This window comes from Aphanomyces astaci (genome assembly GCF_000520075.1).
Source record: "Aphanomyces astaci strain APO3 unplaced genomic scaffold supercont1.53, whole genome shotgun sequence".
Classification (NCBI taxonomy): Eukaryota; Oomycota; class Saprolegniomycetes; order Saprolegniales; family Verrucalvaceae; genus Aphanomyces; species Aphanomyces astaci.
The window spans coordinates 290074-314442 of NW_009798316.1; the positions used below are offsets into that span (position 1 = coordinate 290074).

The 24369-nt window shown below is 53.6% G+C and overlaps 14 protein-coding genes across 19 annotated transcripts; 6 read left to right on the forward strand and 8 right to left on the reverse strand.

The window, feature by feature from the left end:
- The first annotated feature begins 2681 nt into the window (after nt 1-2681).
- Nucleotides 2682-4571, forward strand: H257_14127 (serine-tRNA ligase). Its single transcript, XM_009841877.1, has 2 exons — nt 2682-3574; nt 3764-4571. Exons 1-2 carry the CDS (start codon nt 2821-2823, stop codon nt 4381-4383), a joined length of 1374 nt encoding a protein of 457 aa, XP_009840179.1. The 5' UTR covers nt 2682-2820; the 3' UTR covers nt 4384-4571.
- A 192-nt stretch (nt 4572-4763) lies between these two features.
- On the forward strand, nt 4764-7007 carry H257_14128 (hypothetical protein). Of its 5 annotated transcripts, XM_009841880.1 has the most exons (11): nt 4764-4902; nt 4964-5175; nt 5231-5411; nt 5461-5512; nt 5559-5666; nt 5719-5836; nt 5891-5963; nt 6009-6062; nt 6114-6247; nt 6326-6474; nt 6527-7007. In XM_009841880.1, the coding sequence occupies exons 1-11, from the start codon at nt 4773-4775 to the stop codon at nt 6954-6956; spliced, it is 1641 nt and encodes a 546-aa protein (XP_009840182.1). In that variant the 5' UTR covers nt 4764-4772; the 3' UTR covers nt 6957-7007. The 5 variants fall into 5 exon arrangements, with proteins under 5 accessions (XP_009840182.1, XP_009840184.1, XP_009840180.1 ...); XM_009841882.1 differs by having other exon boundaries at nt 4964-5411; XM_009841878.1 differs by having other exon boundaries at nt 5891-6062.
- Nucleotides 7008-7396: 389 nt separating this feature from the next.
- On the reverse strand, nt 7397-8141 carry H257_14129 (hypothetical protein). The gene has a single exon (XM_009841883.1). It carries the CDS (start codon nt 7851-7853, stop codon nt 7533-7535), a length of 321 nt encoding a protein of 106 aa, XP_009840185.1. The 5' UTR covers nt 7854-8141; the 3' UTR covers nt 7397-7532.
- Nucleotides 8142-8384: 243 nt separating this feature from the next.
- H257_14130 (hypothetical protein) lies at nt 8385-9474 on the reverse strand. Its single transcript, XM_009841884.1, has one exon. The coding sequence runs from the start codon at nt 9451-9453 to the stop codon at nt 8497-8499; it is 957 nt and encodes a 318-aa protein (XP_009840186.1). The 5' UTR covers nt 9454-9474; the 3' UTR covers nt 8385-8496.
- Nucleotides 9475-9552: 78 nt separating this feature from the next.
- On the forward strand, nt 9553-10512 carry H257_14131 (hypothetical protein). The gene has a single exon (XM_009841885.1). It carries the CDS (start codon nt 9563-9565, stop codon nt 10424-10426), a length of 864 nt encoding a protein of 287 aa, XP_009840187.1. The 5' UTR covers nt 9553-9562; the 3' UTR covers nt 10427-10512.
- A 532-nt stretch (nt 10513-11044) lies between these two features.
- H257_14132 lies at nt 11045-12365 on the reverse strand. 2 transcript variants are annotated; one of them, XM_009841887.1, is made up of 2 exons: nt 11855-12365; nt 11045-11830 (listed from the first exon to the last, which is right to left on the reverse strand). In XM_009841887.1, the coding sequence occupies exons 1-2, from the start codon at nt 12347-12349 to the stop codon at nt 11156-11158; spliced, it is 1170 nt and encodes a 389-aa protein (XP_009840189.1). In that variant the 5' UTR covers nt 12350-12365; the 3' UTR covers nt 11045-11155. The 2 variants fall into 2 exon arrangements, with proteins under 2 accessions (XP_009840189.1, XP_009840188.1); XM_009841886.1 differs by having other exon boundaries at nt 11045-12365.
- An 838-nt stretch (nt 12366-13203) lies between these two features.
- Nucleotides 13204-14277, reverse strand: H257_14133 (hypothetical protein). Its single transcript, XM_009841888.1, has 3 exons — nt 13968-14277; nt 13498-13876; nt 13204-13433 (listed from the first exon to the last, which is right to left on the reverse strand). The coding sequence occupies exons 1-3, from the start codon at nt 14215-14217 to the stop codon at nt 13346-13348; spliced, it is 717 nt and encodes a 238-aa protein (XP_009840190.1). The 5' UTR covers nt 14218-14277; the 3' UTR covers nt 13204-13345.
- A 99-nt stretch (nt 14278-14376) lies between these two features.
- H257_14134 (hypothetical protein) lies at nt 14377-14822 on the forward strand (the record flags this gene model as incomplete). The annotated part of the gene is made up of 2 exons (XM_009841889.1): nt 14377-14436; nt 14487-14822. 2 exons carry the CDS (start codon nt 14377-14379, stop codon nt 14820-14822), a joined length of 396 nt encoding a protein of 131 aa, XP_009840191.1.
- H257_14135 (hypothetical protein) lies at nt 14763-15471 on the reverse strand (the record flags this gene model as incomplete). The annotated part of the gene is made up of 1 exon (XM_009841890.1): nt 14763-15471. One exon carries the CDS (start codon nt 15469-15471, stop codon nt 14851-14853), a length of 621 nt encoding a protein of 206 aa, XP_009840192.1. The 3' UTR covers nt 14763-14850.
- Nucleotides 15472-15738: 267 nt separating this feature from the next.
- H257_14136 (hypothetical protein) lies at nt 15739-18330 on the reverse strand. Its single transcript, XM_009841891.1, has 5 exons — nt 17605-18330; nt 17283-17546; nt 16697-17217; nt 16372-16509; nt 15739-16321 (listed from the first exon to the last, which is right to left on the reverse strand). Exons 1-5 carry the CDS (start codon nt 18275-18277, stop codon nt 16241-16243), a joined length of 1677 nt encoding a protein of 558 aa, XP_009840193.1. The 5' UTR covers nt 18278-18330; the 3' UTR covers nt 15739-16240.
- H257_14137 (hypothetical protein) lies at nt 15779-16301 on the forward strand. The gene has a single exon (XM_009841892.1). It carries the CDS (start codon nt 15807-15809, stop codon nt 16188-16190), a length of 384 nt encoding a protein of 127 aa, XP_009840194.1. The 5' UTR covers nt 15779-15806; the 3' UTR covers nt 16191-16301.
- Nucleotides 18331-19154: 824 nt separating the features above from the next.
- Nucleotides 19155-22839, reverse strand: H257_14138 (hypothetical protein). Its single transcript, XM_009841893.1, has 2 exons — nt 21992-22839; nt 19155-21942 (listed from the first exon to the last, which is right to left on the reverse strand). The coding sequence occupies exons 1-2, from the start codon at nt 22814-22816 to the stop codon at nt 20038-20040; spliced, it is 2730 nt and encodes a 909-aa protein (XP_009840195.1). The 5' UTR covers nt 22817-22839; the 3' UTR covers nt 19155-20037.
- On the forward strand, nt 19192-19978 carry H257_14139 (hypothetical protein; the record flags this gene model as incomplete). The annotated part of the gene is made up of 2 exons (XM_009841894.1): nt 19192-19636; nt 19686-19978. The coding sequence occupies 2 exons, from the start codon at nt 19192-19194 to the stop codon at nt 19976-19978; spliced, it is 738 nt and encodes a 245-aa protein (XP_009840196.1).
- Nucleotides 22840-23477: 638 nt separating the features above from the next.
- On the reverse strand, nt 23478-24286 carry H257_14140 (hypothetical protein). Its single transcript, XM_009841895.1, has 4 exons — nt 24207-24286; nt 24010-24112; nt 23754-23940; nt 23478-23680 (listed from the first exon to the last, which is right to left on the reverse strand). The coding sequence occupies exons 1-4, from the start codon at nt 24239-24241 to the stop codon at nt 23529-23531; spliced, it is 477 nt and encodes a 158-aa protein (XP_009840197.1). The 5' UTR covers nt 24242-24286; the 3' UTR covers nt 23478-23528.
- Nucleotides 24287-24369: the final 83 nt, after the last annotated feature.

A 24369-nucleotide genomic window follows, 5' to 3' on the forward strand; every position in this document is an offset into this window, starting at 1 on the left:
CTCCCACTTCCACGACCCCCATTACCACGAAAGCCCCCACCCCCACGACCCCAGTCACCACGAAAGCAACCCCAGCCCCAACCAATGGCGTCCCCACCACGACGCAGGCGACGCCCGTGACGACCTCCGCTGCCGGCAGCTGCAACGGATGCAAGTCGTGCTACTCGACGTCGATCGGGTATTGCTTCCCTCCTGCTTTCAGCAAAGCTCAGTGCGCTACCTTTGTGGACTTCAAGACCATTTGGTGCGGTGTCTAGTCGTATTAGTCGTTGCAAGAGTTTAATGTTTGCGTTAAGAGCATTGTGCATCGATTCACATGTCAAACCCAAGATTATTTGGAAATCTTCCAAACAAAAGCATGCAACATGTTGTACGTACTACCTGTTGTATAATGGTAACTAGTACTTCCATCAAAATTGTGTTGGTAGCACCCTGGAGTACGTCCTTGACTAATTTGCGGACGGTTTGCAGTGTCGCACGTTCTGTCGGTGAAACCGTCAATTTGCGTATCCCAACCGAGTCAGCAAACGATTTTTCGTTACAGTTTGAAACGTAGTATAAGCATTTGGTCGAAGTAACGAGGGGACTCCCCCGTGGCGCATTGGGTGCGGGGAGAGGGGGGCGCCGTCGAGCGTCAAGATCGCTCCTTGCGACACAGAACGTGACCAGCTGGTGGCTCGACGCATCCACGCCCCTGCCGCCCCCCAACTTCTCCACCCGGATACGTGAAACCCTAGTACGAACTTGAAGTCCTAGGTGCGTCCTCTTCCAATCATGCTCGTCGATCGATGTGGCGGCGCGAAACACGAAGCTTGAGCTCGTAAATTGTGGCCATGTATTTAATTTGGGTAAACATACTTGCACCCCACGAGTACAACACATCCCCGTTGCCGATCAACGCCATGTGTCATATGGACATGCGCGAGATGCACGAAACATGTCTTTTTAGCCTCGAAGGAACTTGCGTATCACACATGTCTTGCATTCCTATGTGAACACGCTGTAATGGGATGGTCTCATCAACGACGAACGGCTGCCTTCGTCAACTTGGGGGGGTCATTATGGCTGGCTCCTTGCCATTTCCATTGCCTTGATCGCTTCGATTGGACTTCGCCTCTAGCATGGTTCACTTGTCCATCATTCTGTCTACCCTCGCGGTGGTCACGACCGTGTTGGCCGTTTTTACTAGGTCTCAGATAGTCATGTACTTGGGATTGACGCTGGCGTTGGTGCTGTCGTTGGGGATCCGTTGGGCGTTGGGGGCTGAATGTTAAGTGTGGGGGGGTACGCTCCAACTACACACTTCGAGTCAGACTTGTTCGAGTTTGTTACGAAAGCGCTGACGTATCGACACCAAGAAATCTCAAATGCGAATCCTTACACCAACACTACAATTATGTACCTGAACCACATCGACTTGAGTACTGTACTGCGTAACATTAGTACTCCACAGTATAACGTTACCGGCAAGGTCATCCCGAGAAGCAACAAATTCCAGTTGTATTAGGTATTATATCTGGCAAGGTAGAATGAGTTTTCGTGCGCTTTCCATTCCCGGAATGGTAGCGCTGACAATTGTGAAGCACAACAGGTTCTCGAAACGCACATGCGATCAATCAAACAGTACTTTGCGCCAGCGGAAGTTGTACGTGGCGTGTGTGCTTTCTGGAGTGGGAACCAGTGTCACTGAAAAGTCTATCGAAATGACCAATAGTATCCGAAGCCTCCTTATGGTATGACTAGGAGGTTAGTGTGGACACTAGCGCAAGGATGACACACATAAATCCAGAAGCATCGCACTTTAGTCTTATAGGCATTTTTATTGCAATGGGATCGAACGATAAGGGAAGAAGTAAGGAGGCAACATCATGCACTCGCACCACCGACGAAGCGTACTCTACGAATCGGAAAGACCTGATGATGATTCCTGGTCGATGTAGAAAGGCATGGAACCGTGAATTGCCATAACGTTAGTACCTCCAACACCGAGCACTTTCACCTCATCCTTGCTCGAGCTAGGCGCCCAAGCTACCGGGTCGTCGTCAGTCCTTCCCAACAGTCCGGGCGAATGGTCATTTAGAAGTCGTTCGTTCCTCCAAATGGGTAGAAGGATCCTCGGACGTCGCGGTACTGGACACGACTGTGGTGAATGGCCACGCAACGGTTGCGAGGATAGGTCTTAGTGATACACCGAACGGAAGGATGCTCGAGGAAGATGTTCTAAGCGCATCAGGTGCAAACAAGGTGAGTGAATGCGGCTGGTCAAGGATGATGAACAACCATGGGAAGGAGGATTTGCGCTCTACGCGAGCGACTCTGAAAACAACGACCGAGGGTCACATGAAGTACGGCGAGTAAAGTGATGAGCCATCAAGGGTTTGTAAGCGAACGTCGCACAACACATTGCAGTGCCCGCTTTGTTGTGTGAATGCAACCTCCCAAAAGGAGGCTTCAAACTCTTGATAGCCTCGTCCTGCTGGTTGGTCTTGCTCTACTCTATTGACCCAATGATCTTCACTTGCATGCGACGCAAGAAGCGCTAACGCCCTTGATGATGTTCAAACTCGTTCGTCACATGATGGTTGCCGCCGCAAGAAAACTCAACGTGCGTGGTTGATTGGCTTGAAATCGGGCACCAATGAAACGCTCGCTTGTGGATTTCACCGTGTCGAAATAATTATCGTACATTGAATAAAATATTTTGCTTTTTGTATTCCCTTGATCATTTATGAATAAAATACTGGAATCTATGAATTTTAATTGCACTGTCACGGCTTCCTTCGCCATTGGAATTTCGACCCCACCTGACAACCCAAAGTCATGCCGATCGACATCAACTTGTTGCGCACAGAGCGCGGCGGCAACCCAGAATTGGTCCGTGAGAGCCAACGCAAGCGCTATGCGGATGTGGACCTCGTGGACCGCGTCATTGCGCTAGACGAAGCGTGGCGCAAGAAGCAGGGCGACTTGGAAACGCTCAAGATGAACATGAACCGCCTCCAAGCCACGATCAAGGACTTGTACAAGGCCAAGAAGAAGGACGAAGCGCAAGAGTTGGTCGACCAACGTAAGCGACTGGAAGAATCCGAGCCCGCGCTGAAGCTCGAAGCCGACGCCCTCAAGGAGGTCGTGGACCGCGAATTGTACAAGATCGGCAACCTCGTCGACCCCTCGGTTCCCATCTCCCAGAACGAAGACGACAACGAAGTGACAGCGACGTGGGGCACGTGCCGTGCGCACGACGACTCGTTGCACTACCACCACGAAGTGCTGCACCGCATCGACGGGTACGAGCCCGAGAAAGGCGTGCAGGTCGCCGGCCACCGCGGATACTTTCTCAAGGGCTATGGCGTCATGTTGAACCAAGCGTTGATCATGTACGGACAACAGTTCCTCATGAAGCGCAAGTACACGCTCCTCCAGCCTCCATACTTCATGAACAAGGACGTGATGGCCGGGGTTGCGCAGTTGAGCGAGTTTGACGAAGCTCTGTACAAGGTCACGGGCGCCGACGCGAACGATGAAAAGTACCTCATCGCCACCTCGGAACAGCCCATGTGCGGGTTCCACAAAGGTACTTTTCGATATTTTTCTTCTTTTTTCACCCATGTCTTTTTAAATTCGATCTTTTTCTCTTGAGTGTTCTTTAAATGTCGTTGCCATTTCTTTTTTTGTCCTTTACTCGTTCTTTTATGTCAAGTGTTTTTTTCTTTATGGAATTCCAGTATCCTTGTGGTCGGTCTGACGATATCATGGGACATAGGCGAATGGATCACGGAATCGGCGCTCCCGATCCGCTATGCCGGTTCGTCGACGTGCTTCCGCAAGGAAGCGGGGTCACACGGCAAGGACACGTGGGGCATCTTCCGTGTCCATCAGTTTGAAAAGGTCGAGCAGTTCGTGCTCTGCGAACCGGAGCACTCGCCGGCCATGCTAGACGAAATGCTCGCCACGGCCGAAGCATTCTACCAGTCGTTGGGCTTGCCGTACCGCGTCATCAACATCGTGTCGGGCGAGTTGAACAATGCCGCGATCAAAAAGTTCGACTTGGAAGCGTGGTTCCCCGCGTACGCCGAGTTCCGTGAGCTGGTGTCGGCGTCGAACTGCACCGACTACCAATCCCGCGCCATGGAGATCCGCTGCGGCATCAAGAAGATGAACCAAACCGAGAAGAAATACGTACATCTGCTCAACGCGACGCTGTGCGCGACGACGCGTACCATCTCGTGCATCTTGGAAAACTTCCAAACCCCCGAAGGTGTCCGTGTCCCCGAAGTGCTCGTTCCATTCATGGGTGGTGTGACGTTCTTGCCGTTCGTGAACGAGCCTAAGGCCAACACGAACGCCCTCAAAATGGAAAAGGCGGCGTCCAAGAAGGCGTAGGAGATCAGGGAGAAGTAATACCATGTCCTCTTGTCATAGGGATGTCTGTCACGCAATGTATCATGCGAGGTTGCGGAAGGGGTCTTCATGGACGGTCGTGATGACGAAGTACTTTGATGCATCATGCTAGATGCCGCTGCATGTCTTGGTGGGCTGTCGGATTGCCGCCATCACATCTGCTGTACCCGTCATTCTCACACAAGCAGAAGGTTCAAACCTGTGAAATTTAATTTGCGCGCGAGACTCGTTATATAAATCATGTGATCTGTGTCTAATTTCAAGTATAAATTGAAAACTACTATTATATTCAGTCAAAATAATATAAAGTGTTGGAGGGTCATCTCCGTTTCTGGAATGCCACGATGTCCAGTTTGGAATTGACGTGGAAGATGGCACATCTCGAGAACGAGTACTTGACCAAGAAGTACCAGAAATGGGACCACTTCAAGGACGACGAGGAAGACGGCACGGCACTTCCTGCATCTGCCAAGCCCACACAGTATGATCATGCTGGCGATGGTACGTCCCCTCGATCCATGAGATGAGCGTGTTGTCAAAAGCGGTTGGATTGATGATGTAGCGGACATTACGATTGTCGACCAAATGCTTCTGACCCCCGCGCAACTACAAAAGTACAAGCGCATGGATCAAACCAAGTCAGAGATTTGGCAAATTGTGGTTCGCAAACTACGCGTGTGGAGTGCCTCCAGCGAAGGAGCCGCCGAAGGCGACGAAGCAATTCCGTGTCGTCCGTACGCAATCCTTGTCAACAACATTTATCCTTTGGGCCAGGTCTTGTCATATGATGTGTTATACTGCATGAGTGTCACCACAATTTGATATGTAGGTTGTGTCCAAGAAAATCTGCGACCCGCCGCAAATTTTTCCATCCGCACACGAGATTTTGGCGCTTAGTTTGGACGCGATGGCCGATCCTCCGAGCAGCATCCCCCAACATCGACCCGACAAAATTGTGTTTGCAGACAAGAAATTGGTTGGGGAACTTCGTGTGTCGTATGCGGCATTGGGTACGTGTTTGCTGTCCCGTTAGTCGTGGCTCACGTGTCGACAAAATAGGTATCGAGTGCACGTACTTGACGGAATCGGAAGGCATCGACGCGTGCATCTCGTACGCCTACTTGCGTCCATTGAGCGCGCTTCATATACCTGTGTAGAGAATTATCGGGTCATTTGGTGCGCAAAGACATGGCATCCATTGGTGCCGTCAGCGAAAAACCCGGCTTGTTGTCGTTGGGGTTGACGAATGATCAAGTAGTGGAATTGTACGTCGTTCGGAAATCGCTATTGCAGCTGCTAAGCAATCTTCTTGATTAGCTACGAAGCGTGTGCCAAGTATGCCGAGCTGCAACCGTGGCGACGGCTGGTGGAGCGCCAAGCGATCCAAATCGACGCCACGACCTCTTTGGCCTTGAACTCGAAGCCTCAATCTTCGGTATGGAACTTTTGTACATGCCGCTAAATCTCAAATGTTGTGTGATGATGTTAGGTGCAAGGAGGGTCTGTGTATGTGTCCGTGTTAGGTCATGTGGACGATCCGTCGACAGAAGACAGCTTGAAAGGTCGGTACTTTACTGCTGCTTGCCTAATAAGTCTTGACGCCATAGGCCTGGCGCTTTTCTTCACGCGCACGGACTTGCAACGTCGAGTCTTGCCTCCAGGTAGGCCGTCCCCACCGCAAATTCCGTGCGATTGAAGTGGCTTGCATGCAGGCCAAAAGTTGGCCTTGCTGGAGGACGCCAAGCTTCGGCGCTGTGCCACGTGTGACAAGAAGGCCGGCGTGGACAAGGAGCTCAAGCGATGCACCCGGTGCCAATGCGTGTTTTACTGCGACGCCCAGTGCCAAGTACGTACTGGATGATATTGATGTACATTCCCGCCCACACTCCATCGATATCCCGTCGGTCACATGTCCTGGTTCCAGCGCAATCACTGGAAAGACCACAAAATCAACTGCGTGGACCCGTCGAAACAAGCCGAGCAAAAGGCGCAGGTGTGGGGCGCGCGGGAATTGAGTGTGTTTTACGGCAACATCACGGCCGTGCCATTCGACGACTTGGACGCCATTGACAAGTAAGGACATGCTGTCCATATTATATCCCTCATTCTCGACTCAATGTTGTAGATTGAACTGCCGCATTGCAAAGGACCCGGACGGTAGCGGCCTGTACCCGACGCCGATCCTGTTTCGACATGGCGAAGCCACCCTCCCAACCGGCGCCGACTTGTTGTGGCTCGTGCGGGGGCTTCAGGCCGTGATCCACATGACCACCACCTACCCAAACTTCGTGAATGCCACAATGCCGGAACTGCTTGGCCTCACGGACGACGAGTCCAAGCTGACGCTGCCGATCTCGACCATGACTGGCGAAGAAGAGACCGTGGTCGTGCGCAACAGCTCCGTGCTGAGCTTGCAAGACGTCGAGCTCCTTCGCGGGGCCATTGAAAGACGCGAAGCAGAAAAGCACGCCACCCCTCCTCCGGCTGCTCCAACTACTACTAGTACTAGTAGCGCCAAGGACGACGAAACTTCGAGTTCGTGCACTGTCATGTAAATCCCATGTAACTTGTATATAACGTACACATGTGACTTGATGGAGCTCAAAGTACTGTACGTGGTACGCAGTTTACCGTTACTTGGACCACAACGAACACATTTGGTCTGTGTTATGAAGCGTGTGACCCACGACAGCACTGGAACACCAAGTCACCCCAAGTGGTACGTTCGTTCCCAGCGGGATTACGCGTGCATCCGACATCAAGGACCCATCCATCTCATTCGCTCCTGGATCGATGCATAGCTTCCTCCATGGCCCCATATGCTTCATGCTTTCTCAACCTACGCCTCGATTCCTTCTCGAGGCCAATCTCCATGTGTTCGTACAGCTTTCGCCGCATATGTAGCATGCATACCTTGGCAAGTCCTCAAATCTCCTCGCGCTCAGGATGGACATTGGATCTTCAACGGTTCGAATTCCACCAATCACAATCGTCGGTGGATCCAACCGTTGCATTATCAGTAGGCATCGCCGATCGCCCGAAGGCCCCGCCGTCTCCTCCATGCCACTGTCCCAGCATCATGGCGAATCGACCACGGACGTTGCGTTCATGGGGATGCAGACTCCTGGACGTCAGGCCGACCGCCATGCATCGTATGAGTACATGAGTCCACATGATCGTAAATCGTCCACGACATCGTTCTTCCCGACATGGGTCAACACTTCATCGTTGTCCTCGACGAGGTTGTCACGCTTCAGCAAAACGACGTCTAAGGAGCGAGGCGACCCACCACCCTCCGTTGACCGAGAGATGTTGCTGCAGGAGATGGAGACGCTTCTAGGGCTGGAATCGCAAAGTACATGCGCATGGAGCGAATGCGAAGAAGCGCGGGAGGCCCACGAAGCCCAGTACGCCTCGTTGCGTGCGAAACTCGCCGCATACACCCACACCATCGCCGAAGTCCCTGTCGCGTCCCATCATCCGAACTGGGCAATCCTTCGGGACATGGTCGACATTCAACTGCCCAAGTTCCTCGCCCACCTCCAGGTCAAGATCAACGCCAACGACGCCAAAGCGCGGCATATTCGCGAGCAACTCAACTTGGTCCGTCAGAAGCGCCTTGCCGTACAAGACCTCATCCTGCAACTAGAATCCTCGACTTCCATTCCCACACCAACCTCGTCCGCGTCGTCCGCGTAAAACCACCTATTATAAAGCAATTACAACTTGTTCAATACTAGTAATACAAAACTAGTAATACATACTAGTACTAGTAGTACTGTATCCATGCCATAGTTTTTATAGTATGATACTAGTAGTAAGTACTATCGTAGGGTACTACGTAGTACTATTAATAGTTGAAGACAGAATATTATTGTAGTTCCCTACAATAACAATATTAATAGTATTAATAGTTAAAAACAATATTAATAGTATTAATAGTTAAAAATACTTATACTACTACGTAGTAATAACATTATTCGAAAATCACACTTGTAAGCAAACCCCTCGGACTAGTACTACTACAGTATAAGTAGTACTTCGAAGTACTATTTAGTAGTATCTTTTCTAGCCGTTAGATTATTTGTTTTTTCATCAAAACAAATGTTTGTTTTTGCGGCCGCCTTTTTTGTGCTTTTTCACCACGTCGAGGGCGCGGTCCTGCCACTTGCCCTTGGTGATCTTGACCGGTCGGTTCCCAATGTATCGTCCGTTCATCTCGCGCATGGCCTTCATGGCGTCGAGGCCGTCCATGAAGCTCACAAAGCCAAAGCCCTTGGACACGTGCGTGATCTTATCACGAACCACGCGCGCCATGGCAAAGGACGCGTACGCGGCGAATGCTTGGGACAGCAGCTCATCCGTGACTTCGTTTCCTAAATCCCCGCAGAAGAGGCGGTAGTCGTTCTCGGGCCATTCCGCCAACGTCGAGTCTTCCCAGACTTTGCCGGCCGCGGCGCGCAGAAACTTTTTGCCGCTCGGTGCCTGATGTGTCGCTGTAAAGTTGTGCTGTGGCTTGTACCTGTACACGCTTTGCTGCTGGTTGAAGATGAGCTGTTCCTTTGTCGACAGCGGCAACCCGGTCACGTGGTCGATCATGAGCTCCAGCTGCACGGCCGCGCCGGTCGGTAGCGACTGGCCATGCATGATGGAAACGTTCGGGGTAGATGATATTTGATCCATGCGGAGGACATTTGGTTGGGGAGGCACAAACATCGCCGGTGGTTCCTCCGGGACCTGCTTGTCCACGCGCTTGGACGGGGCGCGAACGATCACCGTTTGCACAGGACGAACGGGAGGTTGGTTCGCTGTTGGCGCCGGTGCAGAAGCTGCTGCCTGCAGGATCTTGTTGGCGACCTCCATGGCTTTCTGGCGCTTTCGAGCCACCTCGTCGAGGTCGAGATCCCCATCCAAGGGACGCTTCGACGAGGACGCGGCGACCTCTTGACCATCTATCGGCACAGTGGGGGCACTCTCGGATATGACTTCCGTCTCCAGCGACGCGATTTCTGCTTGGAAGCGCGCAAGTTCATCCTCCAACGACTCGGCCATGTGGATAATTTACGGTGGTTCCGCTCAAATTTGAACGCACCTGCAAGACCTGTAACATTGGATATTTAATTAAACAGGTTTTGGGTGTGTCAGTAAAAGTGTCAGTGAAATGTTACGTCGGTGGTCGACACTACTTCGCGGGTCGCCCGCTTTGCCATGGCGGCAATTCTCTAGTACTTCCGACGGACATGTCGACTACATCGAAGGTGTGAAGTTGTTGCAGCTACAGGACGTGGACAGCGCGATCTCGCGATGGACGTCGGCGGCGGACGCAGGCCATGCCAAGGCCTCGAGTGCCCTCGGGCACCTCTACTTGCTTGGGAAAGGTGGCGTTGTCGAGCAAAACTTGCCACGAGCAGCGCAATACCTCAAGCAAGCTGCCGACCAAGGTCATGCCAATGCGTGCCACCAGCTAGGTCGCATGCACCTCCTTGGGTTGCATTTTGCCGTCGACGGCGCGGCAGCGTTGCAGTGGTGGGAACGTGCGGCCGAACAAGGGCACACGGCGGCGCAGTACGATCTCGGGTACATGTACGACAAGGGCGTGCATGTGCCCGCGGACAAGTCGAAAGCGTTCAAACTGTTCTCCCATGCAGCTAAGGAAGGCATGCCCGAAGCCATCCGCGCCGTCGGCAACGCGTATCTTGTCGGCGACGGCGTCGAGGCCAATCCCGCCAAGGCGTTCAAAACGTTTCTGAAAGCGGCCGACACGGGCAACGTCCAAGCGCGCTTCGACGTCGGGGCGTGCTACGCGCTCGGTCGCGGGACCGACGTGGACTTGGCCAAAGCCGCCGCGTCCTTCTTCCTGGCGGCGGAAGGCGGCGTTCCGGAGGCGCAGCTGTGTCTGGCGCAGCAGTATGAGTTTGGCCGAGGGGTGGAAGCGGATTTGGCCAAGGCCAAAGAATACTATACGATGGCGGCTGCGAAGAACGTGCCCGAAGCCATCGCCCGACTTAAGGACTGGCCGAACTGAATCACTTGAAGCTACAGTTTGTGGCTGTTTGTAAATAGACGATACGTTCAAGCAACAACTTGAAATGAAGGGAATATTTCTAGTGCTTTGTAGATGTACCATGTCCCTAGTAACAGTTAGGCGAAAGTCTGGGGGAAATCAAGTCGGCAGTCGAAATTGGTACGTACATGGGGGTTGCGTACAGTATTACATGTACTACACCTTTTGCAGTTAAGTTGGACGAATGCCCGGTATATTTGGTCGTGTGCCCGATATATTTGGTGCATGTGCCCGTTAAATATATCGGGCACACGACCAAATTTCGTCCAACTCAACTGCAAAAAGGTGTAGTACAAGTTTATAGCTGGGGCCGCATTTCGTTGGGTTGTGTGAGTGAATATACTTACTATAATAATAATAGTCACTTCGAAGTACTGTACTTCGAAGTAATAGATAGATACTAGTACTACGTAGTATATATTAGAATCGACAGGGTGTAAGTTTTTAACCACGAAGACAAAACTTTGGCCATGTAGAATGCATAGACTACACGAGACAGGATGGAAGAGCTGTGGAAGGCGGCAATGTGTCGCCTACTATGTATGTGTTTTTCGAGTGTACCCACAAACACAAACGAAATCACGATCCAACACAACCACGTTACGTTCCAAAGCGCAGCTACGAGTTGTTGGTCGTCATGAACACATATGTAAAGGGTTGCCAGCCAGCAAATGCCGATGCCGTGGGGCGTTACATGGCGGCGTAGTCTCCGCCCTGGCTCTCGACATCGTGCGGCGGGTCGCTGAAGATTTCGGCTTCGCGGTGTTGGTCCTTTTGCTTCTTCCAGATGAAAAAGCCAACGGCCCCGGCCGCCGCGAGCGAGCCCACAACGATACCGGCAATCGCGCCACCAGACAAACCGGTCTTAGTCGCGGTCGTGCCGTTGGCGGCGCCTGTGGTGCCCGCCGACTGGCCGGACGTGGTCGATCCAGAGGACCCACCAGCCGTTCCGGCAGTCGTTTCGGCGGCAGGGGTGGCCGTGGAGGGAGAACCAACAGCATCGCCGCTGCCGCTCAAGCCAGACGAACCGCCATTGGAATCAGAACCACCAGAAGTGCCACTGCCTTCGCTGCTGCTGTTGGGAATCGACGGGGCGGGGGTTGGCAAAGGTTCGGTGGTCGTCGTGGCGGGGGGAGGGGCGAACGTGGTTGGCGCAGGTGTGGGGACCTCCGTGGTGGTAGGACGAGCGATGGGAGCAGGCGTGGTTGGCGCAGGCGTGGGGATAGACGTAGGAGCGCCGGTGAGCGACTCCACTCCCGTGAGCGGTGCGACCGTGGTGGTGGTCGGCCGAGCGGTGGTGGTGGTAGTAGCAGGCGGCTGCGACGTGGTGGTTGGTCGCGCCGTGGTGGTGGTGGTGGTAGGCGCCTGCGACGTGGTGGTGGTAGGCGCCTGCGACGTGGTGGTAGGTCGTGCCGTGGTCGTGGTAGGTCGGGTGGTGGTGGTGGTAGGTTGGACCGTGGTCGTGCGTGGAATGGGGTTCCCAAACAAGTCAAAGCCAGTGCACTGTGCCGGGGGCATCAACTTGAATCCTCGGCACTTGTTGATCTTGCCGGACGTGCATTGGGATTTCGACGACTGCGGCACGAGCTTGTACCCCTTGCACTTGGTGCAGTCTTCTTCGCCTGTTTTGGTGTCGGATGGCTTGCATCTAGCTGGGCAGCGGGCGATGGGCATGAAACCCCCGCAAGGTTTCGGGGCGAGGAAGAACGCGCCTTGAGCCGCCTCGTCCAAGTTGATGCGATGGCGTCGTCCGTTTCCAAGAAGCAGCGCCTTGTCCAGGGGGTCGCGAAGAAACATGGTCGGCATGTCGCCCTTGACGCCGGAACTGGACGTCACCACGCTCGTGCTGAGCACCGTCGCAAACAATCCGATCCAGCCGCGCATGGTACTACAAATTCAAAAGTGCGTCCTGAACCGACGCAAGATTTAGAGGTCGTGGCGTCGTTTCGCCAACGTTTCGGCACCAATCACAGGTCGCAACCAGAGAAACCAGCCAATCAAAGACAACCAAGGCCGCCTGTTCACGGGAAACCGACGACTGCTCGGACGAAACCGGCCCTACCTTACGATTGGCTACGTTGAGAATAGACTGTAACCATTTTTGTCATTGTGGTGGTGGCAACGCGATGTAACCGCCGCTGCTTACGAGGGAACCTATTCATGGAGAAGGCTGTTGCCCGTCTGAGAGATGCTAGTAACCCACACCAAGGAAGCCTGTGGAAGGAACAACTTACTTCGATAGATGGATCTTATTCACAGGATCACGACCAGTGTCGGAGGTGATGGGAAGCTGCCGTGTAACTAGTATTCGGGTATGCCTAATATACGTATACTTCGAAGTACTATTAAGTTGCATGCTCCAAGACGAGATATTCTTCGAGACGTCAGCCAGAGAGTCCTATGTTGCGAGGGAGGCCAGAAGAGTCGAGGCTTAATGTCACAACGATGGCATTTGCTGTGCTCTACACGTCTGTTAGGCTGCCGATGCAGACACAGAACGACCTCGTGCTGCCCTAACTTAGCTGACAAATGTATACAAATATATGTACTACCGGTAGCTGGGAATACTATACTACCGTATTTGCGTACTATTAATCTGATTGGTTGAATATACTTGTCCTTTCTGTAAGAGCCAATCCAATCCACTGAAAAGTGGATTAGCCAATAGCAATAGGTCTGGAAATATTCGTATCGAATCCACAATATATACATACAGTACTGTGCATATTCGAATTGCATTGAGATTGTATTGATTTTTTAAAATATACTAATCGCGTTTTATATTTCATGGTGCAGATCCACGACAAGTAACTGTACCGTACAGTAGTGAATCGTGTTGTGCACTTTGCATACTTACTCGGCGTTTCTATTATATTAGTATCATACGAACGGAATCCCGCTGAACGTGCGCGCCTTGTACGCTGGGTACTCGGCCGGAAAGAATTCGAGCAGCAGCTCTTCCTCGTACCTGTGGATCCACAAGAAGGTCATGACGAAGTGTGGGACATGGAAACATGCATGAACGAACGTACGGAATGCGATCCTTGAAGAAGCTCCACGACGCGGCGGCGTACGCCAATGTGCACAACGGATTGCAGAGAAAGACTTGGCTGCCAATGCTCCAGTAGAACCAGCCAAAGTACGACGGATGCCGAATGTACTTGTACACGCCGTGGGTCACGAGCGTGTGATCCTTGCGCTTGGCCACTTCGATGCGGTGACTAAAGTTGGACTTGGCGGTCCACATGGCGCCGACGCGGAAGCTCGCGCCCAACACGATGAGGAACAGTCCCACGGACGACACGTCGTGGATGTACTTGAGCTCGGGGAAGAAGTGGGATTCGAGCCAGAATTCCACGCACCCCGCGGCGAGCGCCATGTGGTAGGCATCGCTGTGGTTGAGGAGGAACGCTACGCAAGGAGGAGGAGGAGGAGATCAGAGATATGAGGTCACGGCGGAAATGTTCAGACGTGCGTCAAAGGAAGGAGGGGCAATACGCACATTCGTAGCTGACAAACCCTGGCTTGAACGCCGCCGTGCTGATGAACTCGGAAAAGTGGAAGAAGGTCAGGCACACCACGTAGAGGGACCACTGGATCACTGCGTTCCGATACACCCACGTGTCGCCGTCGGTGAGGAAGTACGCCCAGATGAACAGACACACGTGGAGTGCCATGACGAACCCCAGGCCAAAGCCAGCGATGGCGACCTTGCCCAGGCCCACATCGGATGTGAACTGGATCGACACCATGTTCCTCTCGGCACTGAGCGGCGGACGTGGCGTGTTGATTGCTCAGTGAATATGGTCAACGTTAACCACCCCTTTAAAGTGCGAATGGATCAAATGCGACCCTATAAAGTACGACTGAAACGGTCAACTCGAAAATCCTTTGGCAACCGCCACGATAACATGGTGGACACATCGGCGCATTACGGCGGCGCACCGGGTGACGACAAAGCGCTTGTCGAGGTGCTATATTCACCTCAAGATCATGTGCGTGTTAAGTTTGATGGACGTAGGTGTACTACTGGGACAACACGGACCCTGCCGCGGCCGCCGACATGACGACAAAAGCTTGGGACTGGACGCGATGGACAAGCGCCAAGGTGTTTACGGGCCTCGAATTTGGCGGGGAAGTCGTCGCGACGTTTCTTGGCCTCACGCGATCCAAATACGACTGGATCTTGGAGACGAAAGAGCGCGATGACCAGGAGCGCGCCATGCGGCAATTGGAGAAGCGGCAGCGCAAGCAGCTTCGACTGATGGAGTTGCTGGCCGAAGAAAAGCGAAAGCTGCGCGAGTTGGAGAATGGCGCGTCCACCACCACCCAACCAAGTGATAGTATTCTATTGTAATAAGGAAGACTCGTTCGTGTAAATGCTGTCAACTATCGTAGGGACTACATGCTGGTTTGACATAGTCCGTAGTGAATACGGAAGGAGTGGGGGTAGCAGTTGTCGCTGCTTGGAGTTGCAGCCGGCAAGCGGCGAGTTCGTGCTCGAGCCGGTGGATGGTGTCTTCGTAGTGCATCTCGCTGGTCATGACGACGGAATCAATGATGCGAAGGATGTATCCCACTCGAAATACGATAAGAAGGCCAACAACTTCGCGCTCTTCCTGTCCATGCAGCACAATGCTCATGGTGAACGTCGACACGACGACGACGGCGTCGAACGCGTGCAGCCAGTTGTGGGCGTAATACGTCCATCCCAAGAACATGAGCTTTGCGACGGTTTCCACAACAAAAACAGCCACAATACCCAGGGAAACATGGCCCAGCACCTCAATGGCCGCTTCTGTCGAGTCAGTTCTCCCGCCGATCGCTCCTTCGTCCGGGCACGTCGAGTGCGCGATGAGGGTCAATGACAATTCCCCCACGACACATAAAAAGTCCACGACCACAAGGCAGAGAAACACGATATGCAGCAAGCGGGAACGAAGCCATGCGGCGCAAGTAGCGCGGAGGTTGGCGATGCCGCCTCCATCATGGCGAGATGAACTCATAAGTGGGAATGTAATGCCAAAACCAGGTGGAATTGAGAACAAGTCCAATTTTAGGGTGAAAAGGGCATCGAACTTAATAGGAAAAAATAATTTATGAAAATAATCCTACAAAGATGCGTGACTAAAATTGTATTTTTATAACAAATAAGATCAATACCCTTTAATGTCACGACTTATCTAGTCAAGGAAAACGTACTTTCAAGAATGTCATTGGATTTAATACACTTTCATACATTATTCTAGTTATTATTATAAAATAGGTTGCATGCATTAAGTGCGACGTCAACAAGGCGGCGCCATGCGCTCCATAAACTCAGTTTTCCGCCGCTTGCATCATGGCTACCCCTAACTTTGGCCCTGCGGTCCAAGATTTGCCACCCAAGGGCGGGTTCCGTCCGCTGCGCTTCGCCCGCGGCGTCCCCGAAGTCCGCGGACCTCCCGGCTGGGCCATCTTTGCCGGATGCTTCGCCGTGACCTCGTGGGGGTTCTACCTCGTCGGGCAACAGAACCAAGAGACCCGCGCGTTGCGCCGCGAAGTCCGCGAACGCCGCATTGCGATGCTGCCGTTCTTGCAAGCCGAAGAAGACATTGAGTTTCTTCAGAATGAAGCGTATTACTTTGAGCAAGAGAAGGCGCGCATGAAGAACGTGCCGGGGTGGAAGGTCGGCGAGTCTGTGTACCACTCCAAGAAGTGGCAAATCCCATTGTACGCCAAGTAAGACACAGGACTGTATCGCATGTGAAGTTAAAATCAACCACTCCCTTCACGTTAACCGTCGTGTGCAAACAATTCCGCCAACACGTCGTAATTGATATTCTTCGACTTGCTCCGTTGTTTCGTCTGCAACGCCTACTCACGACAAGTGTCATTCTTCCATGTTGATCCCCATGTCAACGTACATAAATAGCATGTTGCGCTGTCATCTCGGGGGGCGGCGGCACGTCAGCGGCGTCCCCGTCCACGGACGTCGGCACCTTGATACGCTTGGGCTTTTTCCGCTTCGCCGGCTGGGTTTCCAAGTACCGATCCTTCTCGGCCTACACATTTGTCAAAATCGTCAGAAGATAGGATATATTTAGCCAATCACGTCGCACGAAACAACGACCATCAACGTCGAATTAGTGTATGTACCTTCAATTAGTGTGATAATACCATACAAATTCGAAGAATCATAAGATTTGGCGAAAAATCAACCAAATTTTGGGAAAACCAGTCGTTCTGTACCTTGGCTTTCAAGTAGTCGGCATGGATGGTTTCCCATAGATGGGTCTTGGACGCGGCTTCGGATTCCGTGAGGATCATGGCGTCGATCTCGTGGTCGTCAATGTCCACATCTGGTTCAATAGTGCTATTGTCGTCGTGGGGTCGTTTCTCGGGCCGTGTCGGCGGCGGCGGCGTTGCTGTCGAACTAGCCACAACCACTGACGTCGTCGGTTCTTCCTGTTCGATGCTGTCAGTTAGCTCCTGCTCGAGCGTGGCAAACAGCGCCGCGTCCGCGCGTTGCTTGTGCAGCCATCGCCGGCCTCGCTTTTGCACCGACTCGACCAGCAACGCCGCCGACGTCCTCGATGCGTGTGCGAGCAACGCCGCGTTCTCATCCTGAAACCCATACTCTTCTTCTTCTTCTTGCAAAAGCGGGACTTGTGTGGTCGAGCTTGGAATGGCGGCAGCAACCTTGCCAGACGTGGACGCATGCTGCCATTGGTTCTCGATGCGAAGCGTCCATGCCGCGGAATCCACGGGCTCTATATAAGATGATGATGATAGTCAAGCTAGATTCTAAAGCATGGGCAGCATGCGGCGATCGTACCTTCATCGTCCATGTCGAGAAGGAGCGTTTGCATGGCTTCGCGTTCGCGATTCTTGGAATAGCATGGCGGGTCACACTCCAGTAGCTGGATTTCGACTTTGCCCATTTGGTCAAATGTGAGCTGTCCCATGGGCGTGACGGCAAACTCGGACAGACGCTTCTTGAGCGTGTTCTCGCCGATGCTGACGATCTCCGCCACGTCCGACAGCGTGCAGTGGACGTTGTGGGAGCGCGCGGCGATGAGTAGCGCCGCTCCGCAGATGCCTATAACAACCGTAGAGAGATTCGTGAGAAAGAGCGACGATGATGATGGAGAGGGTACCGGACGGCCGTCGACCCGTGTCCATCCAGTCGCGCTTCATAGATGACACGAGGCGCAGCGCCGTGATCGCGACCACGTGCATCTGGGACCCTAAGGACAACTGGGACGCGAACCGATGGATGTACAACGACGGATCGATGAGCGGGATGCTGAGCTGCAGCAGGCGACAGAACTTCAAGAACACAGCCCCCAATTGAAACACCGAGATCTGCAGCTTGTCGCTGAAGTCGATGAGTAAGTGCGGCGACTTCTCCCTTCGACACACGACGTACAGACAGGCTGCGACTATCGTCTGCCACCGTCGCCCATGTGTAAAGTTGCGCTGCAGCGCGAGACCGAACAGCCGATCCGCGCTCTCTACGTAATGCTCGCCGAGGCGCAACATCCCCGCCACTTGCTTGATCCGTCTCCGACCCGTCGCCAACGTTGCTGCACGACTCTCGGAATCGTAGTGCTTGCCACCCATCCCAATGTTGGTGCTCATCTTGGTCGCATTCCCAGACACAATCTGCCCGATCACGGAATGGCTGCCGCCGCTCTCGGAAAACTCCACGGACGACACAATCACATTCGATTCCACGACGGTACCACATGACACGCAGACGGATTCACCGCTGGCTTCGTGCGTGTCGATCTCTGTGCACTGACATGTCGGACACACCAAGCGGCCCATTAGGATGGGAGAAACTTGGCGGCGTTTGTTAGTTGGCCGTGTTGGAAATCCACACTAATTCATGGTTCGCAATGCCTCGATTTAGTGTACGTCTTTACGTGCCAGTGAAAGGTCAATCCAAGATTACACTAAATAAAGCTTCTAACACTATTCATGGGTCGTTCGGGAGCGATCGATTGTGATTGGTCAGAACGAATGGAATTTCGCGCGCAGTTTCAATATATTGGCGCGATGTCGCCGCCGACGTCCGTCCATACGACGCTTCTTCCTTTGCAAGAAAGCACTCCGTTGGATGAGTCATGAGTGAGTGCTACCCATATTGAAAACGAGCAGGCAGTTGACGACGATGATGGATTCACGATGCCAGAATATGCATGGTTCCTTCTGGAGTCTCCCAGAACGTCGGCACGCCAACCTCTGTCTACATGACGTCTTGGATGGTATTCAACACCATGCCACTTTACCAATGTCTAACGTTAGTGAAAGGTCGATGTATCCCGTGTACACTCCTACAATGCCCTGTGCTTCTTCGATCGACGTCAACGTACCGACAACAGTCGACTCAAGAAGCTTCACGGTCGAACAGCTTGTGTCACCAACAGAAGAGACTATCCCACCACAAGTAACAACGGAAACAGTCCGTTGTAGCGACTCCAAGCGTGGCCGTCGCGTCCGATGTCGTCAATACATGCATCATGCATGCATATTGAGCTAAGTTGGTTCCTACACCACGTGCACATGCCGAAATCCATGGCGCATGTCTGCTTTCCATGAGAGCGATGTCAACCATTCTTGTTATCATGCTGCGTGTCACCGACGTGCGGTAGAAAGGGCGGTTCAAAATTCAAAGCGTATCCGGATAGTATTATCCGGATTTCTCACCTGCAACGCATCAATCAATTACCCACGAGAGCATGACTGAAGTTCGCCGAAGCAAGCGCATCGCGGGAAGCGAACCTGCCGCCCCCGTGAAGGACGCTCCCGCCAAGCGGACTAAAAAGGAAACTGCGCCCCCAGCGAAGAAGGGCGCCAAGGCACCGACCGCGGCGGCAAAGAACGCCGAGAAAGCCGTCGACGCCCCGGCATCTGATGCTGAGGACAAGCACGAGAGCAACGAAGAGGCGCCAGCAGTAGATGCTGATACCACTACTGCCGCGATCGTCGAGGACGACGCCACGGAAGAGGATGCCGCACCTGCTGCACCCAAGGTCCTCAAACTTGGAGATGTCGTGCCCAATGTTGAATTGCTCAACGAAAGCGACGAAGTGGTACACGTCCTTGACTTGGTCAAGGAGAAAGGCGCGGTGTTCTTCATGTTCCCCAAGGCGGACACCCCTGGATGTACCAAGCAAGCCTGTGGTACCGTTCCGTCTACCTTCTTCCTTGCAATCTAAGGACACGCTCGTAGGTTTCCGCGACGAGTATGAAAAGTTCAAGAGTGCGGGGTACAACGTGTTTGCGCTCAGTGGCGACAGTCCCAAAGCGCTAAGCAAGTGGAAGGCGAAGAAGGAGTTGCCGTACAAGTTGCTGTCGGACCCGAAGCACGTGCTCATCGCTGCGTTTGGCAGCTCCAAGCCGGGCAAGAAAGTGCAGCGGTCGCATGTGATCGTCGCGGCGGGGGGCGCCGTCGTCGACATCCAAGCGCAAGTATCGCCCTTGGACAGTGTCGACAAGTCGGTCGCGTTTGTGTCGAAACCGTAATCCAGACCAATCTAATCATCCATCATCGTCGTCCGTACATATGCATATTCAGTCTGTTTTTATTTCTGGCGCTTTCGACTTGCCACGTCATCCGACACGACCACCTCGCGCTTCTTGAATGGGTTGACAAACGTCGCCGCCGATGGTTTGGATGGCGGCTTGATTGCTTTCGCCGGTTCAACATGCGACGATGTTGGAGATGAGGATGGGATACTAGTACTGGTTCGACCAGCCATGGTCGGGATGCGGGAAGGAGGAGGGCGCACGGACGTCGTCATGTGCCGCCGGTCCACGGCGTTGACCTCATCCACACGTGGGGATATAATGTCCATAGGAAACGCCGCGTCTTGGAGGCGTTGCAGCCGCGAATGCAGTTCCCGCAGCCCAAAATGGGTGGCAATCTGTTGGGCGATCGCGTGGGATTTCTCTAGGGACAAGCACGTGGCGAGATCGTACGCTTTCTGGACATCGTCCGAGGCGCACATGGCCTTGACACGCAGGAGGATGGCCTTGTCCGCCGCGGCCAGAAGCGGCACCGCTTGGTCCGATTTCGCGGGGGCGGCAGTCGCGGCGTTATGTGCCGGCCACAGCGCGTCGTCCTCGACTTTCTCGTACGTCCATGTCGACAGCACCGGGCGGTGGAGTCTTGGGAGGTGCAGCGGTTGGTCGTTGACCTTTGGAACAAAGTACACGGTGCCGTCGCGCACGCCCACACAAAAGATGGGGCCGTGGGAGTGGCTTGGATGGACTAGCGGCATCCACTGGCCTCCCACGAGGTCGCTCTGGACAAACACTAGGCCCGACGAGGCTTGGACAAAGAAGAGCACGCCCATGTCGTTGAATCCAACCCATTCGACCACCGACGAGGATGGCATCGGTCCGTCCGTGAGCTTGGCCACCCGCGGCAATGCCGGCTGCACCGCGTACACGGCACACTGCAAGCCAGAACGAGTCGCGTACAAGATGGCGAGTTTACCCGACCGATGGCTCGCCATGGACACGATGCGCCCTGGGAGCGCAAACACGGCGAGGACGACGCCGCCCATCGAGTACACCCGGACAAAATGGGCCGAGCTCGCGACAACGCAAATCGCGCCGGCGGTCGTGACACTCACCACGTCTTCGCCGTCGGGCAGCGACACATGCCATGAACTGTTGGAGTTCCACGACTCGATGGGGCGGTACGTGATGACCGCGGGCATGTCGTCGTGGACGGGCGCGGCGAAGATGGCGCCGACGTCGTCAAACGCGGCCATGGTCAGGTTGTACGTGTCGTGGAACTTGAACCCGCGCTTGGACTTGTCGTGGAAGCGCAACACGATCAGGGGTGTGTGGTCGGCGGATGTCAGCGCTTCGATGTCCCCGAGGAGGTTCCACGCAAGGAGGATCACTGGTCCTTGGAGCACCGCGCCCGGCTGAAACGATGGCTGCACACTCAACGGTAAAGGCACGGTGGACGGCGACGATTGCAGCAGCGGCGCGTCCATGGCGGCGGCCACGTCGTCGTCCTGGTCGTCGGCGATGGTGGCCTCGTGCAGCACGGCCATGTCTGGGTCAAAGCCAAAGCTCCGCTTGATAGCGTTGACTTGGAGCTCTTCGTCGTCTACGGCTGGATCATCTATGGACAAGATGATGGCGGGGTTGGTTGGACGAGTAGGAGGAGAAGGAGGAGGGGCAGGGGAGGCTTCCACCAGCGACGGCGATGATGGCATCGTTGCGCGGGTCGAGGGAACGAGAGGTGGGACGGGCGGCGTGACGAGGGGAGCTGCAACAGTAGCGCTAATAATGACGTTGGCGGGAGGAGCATGGGCGGAAGGAACGACGTTGAAAGCGTGCCCAACAGATCCAGATGACATGAGGACGACAAAGCTGTTGGCATCCACGAGCCACGACAGCGCCATCACGTTGTCGTCGCACTCAAAACTGGCCACGACAGATTGTGTCGCCACGTCCCACACAAAGATCTACGCGCGAGTACGACGTCTGAGAACGAAGCGAGGCAAGGTACTGTACCTGCTTGGCCATGGAGGCAGCGGCGACGTACTGCCCGTTGGGAGAGAATGCGATAACGTTTACGTCCGAGTTGAACACGCCGTCGAAGGATGGAAATACGAGCTTGCTGGACAATGTCCACGTGTCGCGGCTGTACAACGCGACCGTGTTCATGCGCATGGGGGTGGCCAAGAGCGCGCCGGTTGTCGGCTGCCACGCGATGCGCGCCAGCACTTCGTCGTTGGACATGCTTTGCTGATACTGAATCGGAATGCTGCTCGACGCAGAGACTTCGCCCGTGTCGCCGTCCACGTCGGAAATATTGAACAGCTTGACCGTGCCGTCGGCCGCCGACGTCGCCACATACGTTTCCAACGGGTCGATCGCGATGCTCTTGACGGTTTCCTTGTGCCCTTCCAGTACCAAGACGCGTTCCATGTTGGCGCGCACGACGATGCGACTCCGCAGGTCTTCGCTCACCACAGCCACATACGATTTGGAGCTTGAAATGTATTTGATCTCTTCTGTGCACCGCAGGTAACATCCCTCGAACGTCGCCTTCGCACCAAGACTGTACCGGTTCAACAAGTAGTTGTCCGACGATGCCACAAACACATCGCGTTGGCTTGCATCGCTCGACGTCGTCGCGCTCACACTGATGGACGGGACAGTGCCGTCATCGGTGACGATACGCATGGACTTGATCTCCTTCAGTTCCTTCACGTCCGAAAAGCACACGTACCCATCTTCCCCACACGTGACGGCAATTCCATTCGGAAGCACATCTAGATCGCCGAGCCCCGGTGGGTGCACAGAGAACGACGGGAGCGCGCGGAAGGTGCTCATGCTTGCAAGGGACTGAATCAAAAACTCTCTCCCCTTGTGGCGCGCAAGTGCCTTTCCCGGTAAAATCCACCAATTGCAGGCCAGGAATCATGCTAAAATGGATAAACCACCAATCAAACATTAACGAATAGATCTTAAATCAAAGTAACCAATGAAATCACGGTAAAATGTTTCTTAAAATCACGAATCAAAGTGACCAATGAAATCACGGTAAAATGGTTCTTAAAATCACGAATCAAAGTGACCAATGAAATCACGGTAATATTTATCTTAAAATCGATCTGCACATGTACCGCGACTTCGTCCAAGGAGCATGGACGGAACGCTCCATGAGAAGAGTTAGCAGTTCTCGGTTTGTGAAGGTCACTCGTACGCCGTCACGTGCACTACCGGGAGCCATATGTACCAGGTGTGTGTGTGTAGTAGCTACAACCGACAGAGTCATGATGTATGAGCGAGACGTGCGCCGTTGGATGTCTACATAACCAACGAACGCCCAAAGCTTTCACAGCGGCATCTCGATGTAAGCAGTGTGTATTGATAGCAAACGCCAATTTGTCCGATACTATCCTATATGTACCTCTTGGACTATGGATGCTTATTGCACAACTTTGTAATGTCTTCGTACGTTCGTCGCTTCGTGAAACGAATGAACAACAACCGAGGGATTGAATAGTCATATGCATGTTTGAAGGGGGTGGTTGATCTACTACTACTCGGTCGTTTTGTGCTTTTTCGACTTCTTTGACTTCTTCTTGGCCGGACTGCCGCCATCATTTGGTGCTGCTGCTGCGACGGACTCTGCCGGAACGTTGGGCACGACCACCGATTCCACCAGCGAAAAGCTTCGTGCAAATGGCTTGCCTAGGCCGTTGTGGGATGAGAACACATGAAGATATGACGTGTGTGTGTCCCCATATACGAGTCATACACACACCTGGGACAAAGGTCTGGCTGTTGGCCTTGTCAGGGACGAGGTTCACGACTTGGGAGTACAGGCTGATGTCGTTGGATTTCAGTGTGAACTGCTTCTTGTTGCCCTCGACGTCCACCGGCACTTGGACAAATGCGTTTTGGTCTTTCGGTAGCTTGATCGTCACGCCATGCAACACGGACGCATCCACCTACCGTACTCAACGAATCATTCTCTGTCCATCATCTTTATCATTCACTTAGTACAAAACGGTCCGTACATTCTTGGGGACGCGGAAGAACCACAACTCCTTGTCTTCCAGCGACGCCTTCGAGATGGACCCGCCCTTGACGCTTTCAAAGCCAGGTGGCAACACAAATTCCCTACATACACAAGTTTCACATCAACGCCCTGCCACCTTCACGTCATCATAGTCATCTCCATATCGTCATAACTATCCATGTCCATGTATCTTACTCTTCCGAGTCGCTACCAGAGCCGGCGTCCGACATTTCCGCGCAAGATATCGACGATTGGCGCAAAGCGGCACCGTTTCCACCGCCTGTGATTGGTCCACAATTCTTCGCCTCTGATTGGTGGAATGACCTTGGCACCCCATATTATTATAACTTTCAGACCA

What these genes read in the sequence shown, in the direction of transcription:
- H257_14127 (XM_009841877.1), top strand. Translation starts at nt 2,821, where the DNA reads ATGCCGATCGACATCAACTTGTTGCGCACAGAGCGCGGCGGCAACCCA. An exon ending in CATGTGCGGGTTCCACAAAG is followed by an intron (nt 3,575 to 3,763) that starts GTACTTTTCGAT and finishes CATGGGACATAG; the next exon opens with GCGAATGGATCACGGAATCG.
- H257_14128 (XM_009841878.1), top strand. Translation starts at nt 4,773, where the DNA reads ATGGCACATCTCGAGAACGAGTACTTGACCAAGAAGTACCAGAAATGG. An exon ending in ACATTTATCCTTTGGGCCAG is followed by an intron (nt 5,176 to 5,230) that starts GTCTTGTCATAT and finishes TTTGATATGTAG; the next exon opens with GTTGTGTCCAAGAAAATCTG. An exon ending in ACTGCGACGCCCAGTGCCAA is followed by an intron (nt 6,248 to 6,325) that starts GTACGTACTGGA and finishes TCCTGGTTCCAG; the next exon opens with CGCAATCACTGGAAAGACCA.
- H257_14129 (XM_009841883.1), bottom strand. Translation starts at nt 7,853, where the DNA reads ATGGTGTGGGTGTATGCGGCGAGTTTCGCACGCAACGAGGCGTACTGG.
- H257_14130 (XM_009841884.1), bottom strand. Translation starts at nt 9,453, where the DNA reads ATGGCCGAGTCGTTGGAGGATGAACTTGCGCGCTTCCAAGCAGAAATC.
- H257_14131 (XM_009841885.1), top strand. Translation starts at nt 9,563, where the DNA reads ATGTTACGTCGGTGGTCGACACTACTTCGCGGGTCGCCCGCTTTGCCA.
- H257_14132 (XM_009841886.1), bottom strand. Translation starts at nt 12,349, where the DNA reads ATGCGCGGCTGGATCGGATTGTTTGCGACGGTGCTCAGCACGAGCGTG.
- H257_14133 (XM_009841888.1), bottom strand. Translation starts at nt 14,217, where the DNA reads ATGGTGTCGATCCAGTTCACATCCGATGTGGGCCTGGGCAAGGTCGCC. An exon ending in AGGGTTTGTCAGCTACGAAT is followed by an intron (nt 13,877 to 13,967) that starts GTGCGTATTGCC and finishes CTCCTTGCGTAG; the next exon opens with CGTTCCTCCTCAACCACAGC. An exon ending in TTCTTCAAGGATCGCATTCC is followed by an intron (nt 13,434 to 13,497) that starts GTACGTTCGTTC and finishes GTGGATCCACAG; the next exon opens with GTACGAGGAAGAGCTGCTGC.
- H257_14137 (XM_009841892.1), top strand. Translation starts at nt 15,807, where the DNA reads ATGGCTACCCCTAACTTTGGCCCTGCGGTCCAAGATTTGCCACCCAAG.
- H257_14136 (XM_009841891.1), bottom strand. Translation starts at nt 18,277, where the DNA reads ATGGGCCGCTTGGTGTGTCCGACATGTCAGTGCACAGAGATCGACACG. An exon ending in CCGACTACTTGAAAGCCAAG is followed by an intron (nt 16,510 to 16,696) that starts GTACAGAACGAC and finishes ACAAATGTGTAG; the next exon opens with GCCGAGAAGGATCGGTACTT. An exon ending in CAGCGCAACATGCTATTTAT is followed by an intron (nt 16,322 to 16,371) that starts GTACGTTGACAT and finishes TGTCGTGAGTAG; the next exon opens with GCGTTGCAGACGAAACAACG.
- H257_14138 (XM_009841893.1), bottom strand. Translation starts at nt 22,816, where the DNA reads ATGAGCACCTTCCGCGCGCTCCCGTCGTTCTCTGTGCACCCACCGGGG. An exon ending in CTGCCTCCATGGCCAAGCAG is followed by an intron (nt 21,943 to 21,991) that starts GTACAGTACCTT and finishes ACTCGCGCGTAG; the next exon opens with ATCTTTGTGTGGGACGTGGC.
- H257_14140 (XM_009841895.1), bottom strand. Translation starts at nt 24,241, where the DNA reads ATGTCGGACGCCGGCTCTGGTAGCGACTCGGAAGA. An exon ending in TCTGGTAGCGACTCGGAAGA is followed by an intron (nt 24,113 to 24,206) that starts GTAAGATACATG and finishes TTGTGTATGTAG; the next exon opens with GGAATTTGTGTTGCCACCTG. An exon ending in TCTTCCGCGTCCCCAAGAAT is followed by an intron (nt 23,941 to 24,009) that starts GTACGGACCGTT and finishes TGAGTACGGTAG; the next exon opens with GTGGATGCGTCCGTGTTGCA.